Source organism: Malurus melanocephalus, unplaced genomic scaffold (genome assembly GCF_030028575.1).
Source record: "Malurus melanocephalus ecotype Western Australia unplaced genomic scaffold, MMel_1.1 scaffold_67, whole genome shotgun sequence".
Lineage (NCBI taxonomy): Eukaryota > Metazoa > Chordata > Aves > Passeriformes > Maluridae > Malurus > Malurus melanocephalus.
Genome location: NW_026623299.1, coordinates 1,081,153 through 1,093,204, shown reverse-complemented (window position 1 = coordinate 1,093,204; position 12,052 = coordinate 1,081,153). Strand labels below are relative to the sequence as shown.

Genomic DNA, 12,052 nt, shown 5'->3' with positions numbered 1-12,052 from the left:
ATCTGGATGCACACCAAGGGGAACTGTGTGGTCCCAGGCCAGCTTTCTCCACATTTCCTTGAAAGGGAAGGGTATCTGAAAATGTTCAGCTTGCTGAGTCTTCCTTGAAAGTTCAGCAGTCTCCCAGAGGACACAGAGTGACACAGGCCACACCAAGGAGCAACAAACATCACCTTGTCCTTCCAACCCRGTGGAGGTCTTGTCTTTATGGCCAGAGATGTTCTTCCACTGCCAGCACAGGCAACCACACCACAGACTCACAGAAATGATCACATTCTGTACCCCAGAAATGGAATGAGTTTGGGTCCAGCTCTCTGCTTGGAAGACTGTCCCTGAACGTGTCCTTCTYGTGATTAGAAATTTTCTCATTTCTGTCTGTACTCATTCATGGCCCCTGTAGACCTATTAGTTCTTGTGCCAACGCTCTCATTTAGATCAAGGCAGAGAACATGGCAATATTTTGTAATATCAGAGTGTTTGCACTGTAGGACAATGTTTCCTAAATTGTCAATATGTTCTTTGTAATAGAAAAGAATGCATTTAAATGTTGGCTTGGACCAGAAGACAAATAGAAAGGGGACATTTGAATTCCAAGTCGCTATCAAAAAGCTTTTTAGAATTCAGCAGATGTGCGTGTGAGCAGGTAGGAAAAGGGAAGGGAATCAAGCCAATGGAAAACCTCAGTCTCCAGACATTAACTTTTAACAATGAGCTCCCAASGCTGCCTCCAAGGTGGGCAAAGATTTCTAAGAAAGGGCACAAGARGAGCACTGAAGGCAAGAAGAAGGATACAGCCACAAACCTCATCAGGCACAGACACTGCTCCAGCCGAGGGGGGATGGCCCTTTGTACCCACCAGACCAGCACACAGCMGGTTCAGAACTCTCATTTTGCTCTTCTGTTGCTGTTTTTTGGTTGTTTTTTTTTAATACTCAGAATGGATTTAAAGCGCYGTAAATTTGGACTTAAGGGTAGTAAAACGTTCAGACTCAATTCTCTAAGCTGAAGAGGAAGATGTGTGCACGCTGGAGGGAATGTTCCTGCTCAGACAGGCTGGGCTCCTTGGGCAGGGTCTGAACATGCAAGGCTCAACTCCCTGCATGCGGAGATCAGGCTGATCCTGCCCAGATCACCTTGCACACATTTCTGTTTCTGAATCTGTTCTGCAAGGGCACAAACCAGATCTTCCTCTTTCCTTGGCACTCATTGCCCCACTGTACCGACCCATAACTCAAAGGCAGCTGTATTCTGCATTGGTATTAAACAACATAACTTCATTTCTAAAACCTTCTGTTAAAGATTTGTCTCCCCCTTCTCCAGTCACCTTAGTAGCTTTTTTCCTCCAACCTCGACATGGGTAGTTAGGCATCGCATTTTTTCAAAAGTTCAAGTTTAAAAACAGCTATATTCTAAACCATTAARCTTCAGTGGCTAAGTTACCCCTCATCATCCAAGATTTCAAAAGTATGTGTATGCCTGAAAATGCCAATATGTGCTTTTACACATTTTGGCAGGCATTGATGTCATCATTACCAGCACTAGAGCTTAGGTATGTTGCCTTTCAAGACAAAACAAGCCCTTAAATACCATCTYTTGAACACCCATGACACAACCCATTTCACCCATTTCAGACAAGCATTTCTTTGAAGCAATCAGAAAGGTCTGTTGAGTAAACCTGTGACAGAAAGTCAGGAGGCTTTTAGCGATTTCACTGTCTGAAGGACAAGGGCGAGTTGCAGCGTGCTTGCTTTTGACTCCTGTTTGACCTTCACCACACAAGGCTGGTTCTTATCTAATGGTTGGAACCCTGACATGTTAAGAGTTGTGCTCACAAGAAAAGCTGTTTGAATTTCTGTGTACTTTGTTGCTGACGTATTGCAATCTTTAGCTGKTTTAAAAGTTTTATTCTGATTATTGGTTCAGACTTAGCAGTTTCAAGAGCTTCTCTTCTATGGATACCCTCAAGCTTTACTAAGAGATTCAGCTGGTGAGGACCTTCATTCTCAGTGTCTTTATGGGACAAATGTGATTTATTTTCAAACTCAGGGAGCTCAAAAGTTATCTTTATTGGAGAGAGGGAGAATGCGAGGCAAAGGAATTAAAAAATCAGCAAGTACTACAACATATCAAATGAGACACATTTTGGTACACAATACAGTAACACACCCCAGAAATTAATACCTTATTTTTCTTGAAAAGTTTTTGTTTTGGGGGCAGAAGGGTGTAGGGAAAAAATAACCAAAATTTGAGGGAGAGAATTTCAATCAATTTTTTTCTTGTCTACTCACAATTTTTGTTTTACCATCTTAAAAATTTCATGTCCCAGTTCCTGGCTGAAGGCAGACAGATTAGTTGCCTGTTTTGGCGCATACAGAAGGTTTCAGATTAAGAGCAGACATTGGGACACACCTAGGACTAATCTGCCCATAAATTTCTCTCTGTGGTGTTCTCACACAGACATCTGCAGGAAAAGGAACAAGTGTAGAAGGGTTTTCCTGTTCTGTTCACACCAAGGTCTTGGCACCCAGCAGTATCAGGACTTTCTAGAACGGAAATTATATTTTGTTCTTGATAGCACTACCCTTCAAGGTTACATTTTACCTCTCTAGGAGCTCGTTTTTATATCTGGCCTCCACAACATCAAGTTTCACAATTTAAATTTTGGGCCTTATGGCAAAAGGACTAGAATAATTGCAATTACTGCAATTTAATAGCAGGTATATGTATATACTGAACTCCAGGGATTTGGTTATGAAGGAGCAATCAAGAAAACCTTCTAATATTTCTTCAAATCACAATCACCTTCAGCAGCACCATTCCAGACACACCATGAAAACAAAAGTCTGGGCATGAGGTGGCTGCTCATTTAGCTGTGTAAGACAATCATTACCCTGAACAAAAAGCAAGCTGTCACTATTATATGGAGGAACAAATCAAGGTGAATTTGCAGAAATGCTGCATGAACAGGGACAAAATATTCACGTTTCCCTCTGAAAGGGGCTGAGCTCTTTTGCAAGGTTCAGCAAAAGGCTGGAGCAGAACATCTTCTTGAACATCTGTGCAGATGCTACCTGACCAAACATGGAAAAGAAAGCCATTTACACAAAGGACAAGGATGGATAGCTGAGAAAGGTTATCTTCTCTAATGCATGCCTGTTTTTTTATGCTGATGATTGAAGTTTAGTTTCCTGGTAATTGTTACACACGTGCCCCTGTTTGCAGGTGGTTGTCAAGTGTTTTCTGGGCACTCTCCCTGCATGTTTCTGTGACAACAAACACCTGCTGACAGACCCCCAACTCTAACCTCATACGCTTCACTCTCAAATTCCTTATTCTAAAAAATTCATAAGGCCAAAAATGCTTTTAAGAGGGAGTTCATGCAACAATGAGAGGCTTACAGACAGCTGAAGAGRAAACATGGAAAAGTTAGCTCATAACAGTACCAGACATCTTTCTCAGTTTCACCTTTCCTTGTAAGTCACAATTCATATGATTAAAGTGTTCTTGGCAAACTCATTTAATCCTTAATATTCTGACCTTGCTATTACTCATCCATGCCCAACAGAGATCAGAAGGATAACTGATTTCTCACCTAAGCAGCATAAGCTTTATGATACCCTCAAAAAAGTCTAAAAACTGCAACAGCACACTGCCAAATAGAAGTTGAAATCTTAACTGTTTATCCTCAGTGGTTTAGGAACCCACCTGCAACAATGAAAGGGGAGAAAATAATCTTTAAGATGCTGGTCAGTTCTCAGTTTCTTACACAGATGATGCCCCCAGTAAATCAAGTTATGTAGGATAATGATAGAATCACAGAATGGTTTGGGTTGGAAGGGACCATGAAGTTTTTCTTGCTCCAAGCCCCTGCTAGACCTTCCACTAGACCAGGTTGCTCCAAGCCCCATCCAGCCTGGCCTTGGACACTTGTCCAAGTCCCTCTGGGTGTCATCCTGTCCTTCAGATATGCCAGCAGCACCGCTCAGCTTGGTGTCATCTGCCAATGTGCTGAGGTGTTCCTGACCCTTCTGTGTCATTAATTAAGATAATAAAAAACAAAAATGGAAAGTTTCACTAACAAAGCTTTACCAGCAAATGCTCAGATATTAAAGTTCTTCCCCATTAAAATTCACAGGCTTGCAATCATTGTTAAAAGATAATGGCCCCAACATCAGATAGGAAAACAAAAGATCTAATTATGGGAAATATGATATAATTTGAATATGAAACAATAGAGGATTAGAATGCATTTAGCTTTCACAGGTGAAGATTCCAATAAGTCACCTGTGAACTTCCCACAAATGACTCCTACTGACTGAAACTGAGGAGTTGCAAGAGCAATCTACATTTGAGATGGCATCTTGCTCAGAAGAGATAGCAAGAAAACAGAGAGAAATTTGATAATTAATGCTTAGACATCAGTCTCTTGACCAAAGAAAAGGGGTGGTAGACCAAATTTGATGGGACAGGGTTCCCTGATGCTGGGCTGCTCTATTCTGTCAGAGGGCTCTCCCCATCAATCCACTTCACACCTGTAGCAACATCTGTGTTTCTCCACATTGACAGAAATAATCTTCCTCCTTTCTTATCCATTCTGAGGAAAGAGACACTTTCCAGGACTTCTACTTGTACAAAAACATGTCCTAGGGAGGGTTTTCCACAACACAGGGTGTATTTTTCAGAAGCTGAGATGACACAGGCACTCCTCACCTCCCTTGCCTGTTTCTTGGCTCACATTGCCACAGTGCCTAATTCCTTCTCTTAGCATATACCTTGGAGTGCTGRAAGAGCCAAGGGCCACTAGGTTTATTATCTACAGCTTGTATGAGGGAAAGAGAGAGAGATTAATAATATTAAGTTTAAGGCCAACACGGGTAATGGTCYTTAAYGAGGCTTTAAGACTTCGGGCAGCTKCAAGTACAGGGCAGAASTGKKTTTTTTCTGAACTACTGGAGGAATCTTGGCTGTGCACTCGTTTTCTGGGCATTACAGATGGTGGAGCATAAAGAACTGAGACCTACAGGTCCTTACAGACTAGGTGAAATAACTAGGCACCAGGTGAAAGACAGAAGCGTGGCCACAACTTTAACAAAGCATCAATAAAGCACTCGCTGTCCTCATGGGCTTCTCATGCAAAGACAGCACCCAGGGGTGCCCAGAGACCACATCTGCCTGGATATCATCTATGGGGAGTTATGGATTACCCCAGTGGAGTTATGGATTACCCCAATGGTGAATCTGGCCCTCTGATGACAGTATTTGCGGGGTTAGGTTGTTTTCAAAGCTGCAGCCTTTTCATGCTGAAGCAATTTTTAAGTACTCTAATGCAAAGTGTAATCACGCATTGATTTTTCCATTAAAACTACAAAAGTCTTAAATACCTTGGGGGTGCTGGCCTCAATTAGTCCCTCTTCCTCGATTCTATTTCTCTTGGTGCTGCTTTGCCATCCCTCGGCGTGGGAGGAAAGGAAGGCTGCCTGCTTACGCCGAAAGCACAATCTTCCATTACATGAGTCCAGTTAAAAGCAGGACTAGATAAATTGCTTTTTGTACAATAGGGAGGAAAATTAYGCTGGGCTCTCCCCATGTTCCTTTTTAAATTGCTGTGTGGGAAACCTGAACATACAGATGTCTGGGTTTTGGAAGTTTGCCTGGAGTTTATTTTACTGTGTCTGTGTTTGGTGGGGTTTTTTTAACTGACAGAAGTCTCCCTGCTCTTCAGAGGAGATTATTTGTACACAATTGTCCTCAGAAGCCATCATGCCTCAGTGCAGCCTTTCCATTGTCACCTGTTGAATAGCTGAGCTTCAGTTTTGTGCTACCAGCATTGATTGGTTTTGCCATTGTCACCAGGTTAATGCTTCTGCAGAGAAGWGGAAGGCAAATTTTACTGAACACCAGCAGGAAAATAATTTGCTTTTGTCACTTTTCCAAGGAGCAGAACCTAAAAGAAAAAACTTACAGAGGGTGGATGCCCCATGCAGCTGAGTGGCCAGGCACTGCTCTGTTGGTTTAAATGTTTCATGTTCCCTGCTCAGCCCCTGCTGCCCTTACAGAGCACTGAGTCTCCTGCTTGTCTTGTGCAATTCAAAGCCCAGCTCAGGAAAACACGGATGGGAACACCACACAAAGCACAGAGATTAAAATCATATCCAGCCTACAGCATTCTCATCGTCAGACACATCTCCTGAATGTGYCAGACAATGTGCCTGAAGGGTGGCAGCTCGATGGAATGATTAAAGAAATGAACCCACAGGAGTCAATGAAATTGAGTTTAAAGAACGTGGGCTGGAGCTGTGTTCTGGAATTTCATAAATTAGGTTATTTTTTACATTTTTGTTCTATCCCTAACCTTTGCCTTTTTCATTAATGAAAAAAAATCAGCCAAATTCCAGCCTATGAAGAAGCATCTAATTATCCTGCAACAGAAGTCCTACCTGAGTCACATCCAGAAGACAACCATGTAYGTTTTTCACAACTACCTGAAGTACTCTGAAGTAATTTGCCTCCTGAAATTTGCCAGTGCCTTACAAAATACACTTCTCTAGTCATCTTTGGAAAGGCTATTTCTACACAAAATACCTTTACTGTGAGTGAAGCCAGCAGTGGGGAAGAAAATGGTGCTCCACCTTGAGTTCTAAGAGAACTTTTTAAGYTGTGAGTCAAGGTTTTATCTAGATTCAGCTTGGTACAGCTGTTTGTGGTGTTTACTGATGTTTTGGTGTTGTTATAGAATAGCCTGGCATTGTTTTAACAACACCACACAAAAAGTGGCATGGCCTTGGCCAGGTCTGACTTCCTCCTGCCTTGTTTTTCCAGCCCTTCTCTTTTTTTAAAATTTAGAAACAGAACTCTCTTTGGTTCCATGGCACTCACCAGGGCTCAGCAAAGCCTCTGGCTGTTGTTGTCTGCAAAGCAGCTCAGWCCTGAAGATATCTGCACCATTCCACATCACAGGAATCCACCACTGCCACTGCCTGCAGGTGGATACTCAGTGTATTGGACATACTTAGATGTTAAACCACACAAAAAATAATTAAAACCCACCACTACGCTGCCTTTCTCAGATGGAGGCACTGCCATAGGTTATGATGAGCAATTCCCTTGTCTGCTTATTAAAGGAGTATTTGCTGTCCAGGCAAAATTCTTCCTACATCAGATGRTCCCAAAGCAGAAAAGTAGAGGAGRGAAAGAGAGAGCAGTGGGAATTTCCTGCCTCACTTGTGCCAGGGGAGCTGATGCTGTGAGTTGGTACCAACAGAGCCCTTGGTCAGGCAGGTCCAGCATCAGCCCTGGCTCCTGCTCACTGCTGCAGCTACAGCAGCTCTCATTCATTCATTCTCTGCCTTTGCAGCCAGATTACTTTGATATTTCTSTGTTCTGGATAGAGGAGCTCAGGATGGATGATGCTTCATCACAGTCAGGAGACAAAGAGCTGCTCAGACTGGCAGACAGCAAAGCACCCACCACGCCCACCCCACGGAACAGAGCTGTGAAACAGAGCAGTGCTGCTCCAGAGGGCAAATTGGAAGTGTAAAATACAAAGAAAGAGGATGTGGCAGCACTAATGGACTCTCATTTAAACGTCTTTACTGTGGTAGGCTTGAGGCTGCTTTATGCAAAATGATCAAGGCTTTTAGCAGAAGCTCAAACCAAAGCTGCCAAGGGAAACATCACAGAAGCTTTAGAAGCGATTTTTTTTTTTTTGAGCTGGGACAGTCAGAACTCACTTTGTTGTGGAGTGCAAGTTCAGGTGAATCAGATGGAGTGTGATGACAGCACACGGCTGTTTTTGCACAAATGTGGATTTTATAAGGACCAGACTGAGAAGGGTGCAGCCATGGCCAGTGAGCAGCACTGCTGCTGTGGGACTTGTCCCAGACTGCTCCCTTTTCCCAGTGTTAACAATTCCTAAAGATTTTTAACTTACTCACAGTTATGGAAGTGTGTTCTTTTTTGTAATATTTATAATTTATAATTTATAATTATTGCACTAATTGAAACTCTCTTGTATGGAATCCTTCCTTTACATTCCCTTTCTTTGTTTGCTACAACCCACTTATTTATAATAATACAACATTCAGTTCTCCAAATTCACCCTTTCTTAAGGAGTTTCTGCTCCAGTGCAGGGACTTCAGGTGCTGGAGCAGCAGCAGGTCCCCAGTGGCACTTCGTGACCATTTAGGTGGTCACTGCCTTCATGGCCACAGGAGGAAGATGAGATCAAATAACCACAAAGACTAAACTGATCCCTGTCAGGGTGAGTCAAGCATATTAAATATTGGGGTTTTTTATATAATTCTATAATATGGTTTTAAATACCATTAAAAGCTTGTATTTCATCAAAGAACCATCAAACAAGTGTTTTCCTAAGTATAACAGTTACCCACTTTCTTCAGTGGTGCCATCCCATCCAGAGCCCATCCTGCAGGCATCAATATCACCTGTGGCCAGTAGTTTTCACTTTCAACATTTACAATTAATTTTCATGAATATTCCCAAGTGCCACACACTAACATGACACTAAAAAAGCATTAGATCCTCCCCATGCCATCCTCCACTTGGCTTTTTCTCATCATCAGGAGATTTATGATTTTAATCTCCATTTTATAGAACTTATCACTTTTAACAACCAGAAGAAAATGCTAAATTGTTTTTATTGCTGTTAGATGTACAAAGACATGATGCTGTATACTGTCATTTACATTTCACATTAAAAGTGAAATATGTTGTGAWTGTGCAAGTATTGGTTTTAATTTGACCCATCTGTTAAATGAAAAGCAAAGAGGACTTCTAAATCACAATATTTAAATTCAGCGATTTGTAAACAATTTATATGTTCATTTCTTCTGGGTTAAAACTGCCCTAAAGCATCACTCTTATGAAATCTCCAAATTAAATTGCTTTGCATTGTTCTCAGAAATGCAAGCAGGAGTTTATTCTCCCTCAGTTTATTAATTTATTCCTCAAGCCAAGTAAATTAGCAAGACTTGTATTAAGAGTCTTGCCATTGAAATAATTTTGGGGAATTCACACAAGTATCTCCCGCCTCCAGAAAGCTGAGAGAGCAGAGGGAGTGTCAGATACACTGGGTGGCAAATTCCTTCACCATGAAGAGCAAACCAGTTGCTTTCATTTATTCAGCACTTTTACAAGCAGCACTGCATCTCCCTGCTCCATGCCAGAGCACCAGGAWGAATAACCAAGAAGGGGGAGAAAAGCCATGGCAATTTACCTTCCCCTCTCGAGCCAGCCAGGATTTGGATCTCAGACTGGGCTTTAATCCAGCTGTGGTAATTTCCAAGGGGAGGAAGATCCACACACATCTGAGGATCCCACACACAGCGCTTGCAGAGCAGATCTCTGTCTCTGCTTTGTGAATCACGTGCATTTAAACTTCACTGCTGAGCCTCTGCCCCAGAAATCCAGACTGCCACTGCAGAGAGGGACAGAGAGCCCTTTCAATAAACCACACCTTGTGAGAGGAGATGATTTCCTCATTTCAAGGCAGCTTTACTTCCTGCCACAGACCATGGCAAAAGCAGGACTAGATGAGGAAGCAGAGAATCCTCAAGGGAAAAAAAAATAGAAGAGAGGAAGAAAGGTAATACAAAATCTAATCTACTTAAAGTTGTAGAAGAGGACAGACACACAAATCTCAAGTCCCTCTCTGCCATATCAAACAGAGAACCTTAGCCCACAACAGAACCAAAAAGCAACACAGAAATTCTGGGTCTACTGTGCACTCCTGCTCTAGATGGTTCATATTTTATGTCCAGCATCATAATGAGCAACCCACCAAAACAGGAACCAGCAGAAAGGCATCCTGAGATGATTAAGGGTGACTCAAAGAGCATCAACAAACGTGGAGCCTACATGGATCACTGCCTGAAAAGATTTCAACTTGGTGAAATGACAGCTTGATTAGTTTTTTGTCTGACAAATGTGGTGAGAGAGATCAGAATCAAACATAATTTGAGGGTTACAGGCCTTTAAATAAAAGCAGAGAAAAAAAGAATTCAGAGAGGGCAACTGCAATTCATGAGATGAAATCAATTCTCCAGTTTGGCTTCCTCAATGCTCAGATGCAACACAGCCACACCTGCTGAGGCTAAAAAAAACCCTCCAAGGAGCATCCTGAATTAACAGGGAAATGTCTTCAGAGAGAGACTTCAGATCCTGTAGGACAGCCTTCCCTCCCATCAGCAGCCTTACTAAATACTCATATTTGGAATTTAGCAGGAAAACATCCAAGTAGAGCTACTTTACATCCAGGCAACTGTTGCCTATTGCTACCCCAAAGGTCAAGCTGCAACAGCCTGTCACCCATATTGCTGCATGTAGGCATGCAATAAAATCAAACAGAAACAGCAGACAGTAAATGGATTTTTCATTCTTTTTCCCTCTTTCCTGTTCTAATGACAAAAAGAATCAAAACYACACAGAAACATCAGTGTTCTCAAAATGTATCATCACAACCAAAAGTATTATCTCTCATTTTGTACCATTTTCAAACCATGAAAGAGCTCAGTGAGATAAAGCARAGGCTCCTGGGCTTTCTTCCCTTGTGGAAAGAGGGAGGGGAGGGAGGGAAGGCAGAGTAGCACAGGGCTCTTACCCAGGAATAAAATGATCTGTCTCCTGGAGCTCTTGCCCTCGGAACTTTCACTTTTCCTTAGGTACTCCTTCTGGTGCTTCAGCCCCCCCTTCACTGCCACCGTSCCTTCCTTGTGCAGCATCAGGGCTTTCATCATGCTGTGGCACATGAAGGTGACCGAGCCCAGCACGGCCATGTACACAGCGAAGGCGCTGAAGACGCTGGCCTGGAACAGAGCCCACCTGGAGGAGAGGTTGGTGCAGATGGTCATGTTGTGCTTCAGCTCGGGCAGGTAGTGCCTGGGCGTGGGTTTGATGCAGGAGCTCATCCTCTGGTAGCCCTCGATGGTCTCCAGGGGATACTCCGTGCCCATGGCGAAGAGCAGGGGCAGAGCCACGATGACAGAGGTGCCCCAGACGAAGGCGATGAGCAGCTTCACCGTGCGGGGGCCCGACACCGCCTTGAACTTGAAGGGGTGGCAGATGGCCACGTACCTCTCGAAGCTGAGCGTGGCCACGTGCAGCAGCGTGGCRTAGCTGCACGCCTCGAAGAGGAAGCGGTAGAGCTTGCAGGCAATGTTGCCGTTGGGGGCAGAAAAGGGGCTCCAGATGGYACTGTAGAACTCCACGGGCATTCCCAGCAGGATGACCAGCAGGTCAGAGCAGGCCAGGCTCACCATGTGGTCCGTAACCTCCTTCTGCAGGTAGCCTTTCCTCTGCAGGATCCTGGTGGCYTTGATGGTGACGCTGTTGCCCAAGAGGCCCGCAACAAATATGCAGAYGTAGATCAAGGCCAGGGTGATCTTGATCCACAGAGCCACCTCAAACTCRGGGACGTGGCTGTGGTCAATGAGATGAGAGCAGTCTGAAGTGGGTGCCTTTCCTGCCATGAGCACTCCTGGGGTGGAGGAGGTGCTCTCCTGCCCTCTCCACCGTCCAAGTTCCAGCAATCAGRTCCTTCCTCACTTTGCAAGCAGTCRGGTACAACCAGTGTGTCTCAACCAGCCACACCTGCGGGGTTTGTTGGTTTGTGAGCAACAGCCTCTGAGTCAGTAACCTGAACAGGAAAGTGTTTCAGTTCTTACCTTTCTTTATGGCAAACACCTCTCACTGATTTTGGATTTTCCTCCTCTTTTCTCCACAGTGAATATTCTGTTCTCCAGCTCTTCACGGTGTGAACTGCTCTCTTGCCACGCTTGCCTCTTCGCCTGCAAGCAAAGCAGCTTTAGGTCCTGTCCCCAGAAGAAGGAAGTCAGAGTCTGTGTGGTTATACTACTCAGTTAACCATTAACCAAAATCTGGGCTATCCTTAGTCACTGGCAGCATGGCAGGTTTCGAGAGAAAAAAAATAATAAAAGCAAGCCACTCATATCTGAAATTCACTTCCTGTCGCAGGAAGAGGAGTTTCTCCTAAAGCTGTGGTTTGGTTGTCAGGCTGGAAGTGTGAAAGGCGCTG

General features: G+C 43.7%; 2 protein-coding genes across 2 annotated transcripts in view; both read right to left on the bottom strand.

The window, feature by feature from the left end:
* Positions 1-11,856, bottom strand: part of GPR39 (G protein-coupled receptor 39) — a 74,303-nt gene extending 62,447 nt beyond the window's left edge. The window contains exons 1-2 of the mRNA XM_057366535.1: positions 11,682-11,856; positions 10,619-11,607 (exon numbers count right to left, since the gene is read on the bottom strand). Coding sequence (XP_057222518.1) covers positions 10,619-11,486 — 868 coding nt within the window. The 5' untranslated portion in view covers positions 11,487-11,607; positions 11,682-11,856. The remainder of the gene's footprint in view (positions 1-10,618; positions 11,608-11,681) is intronic.
* SLC35F5 (solute carrier family 35 member F5) overlaps positions 1-12,052 on the bottom strand; it is a 130,446-nt gene that overhangs the window by 61,946 nt on the left and 56,448 nt on the right. The gene's annotated exons all lie outside the window — the stretch shown is intronic.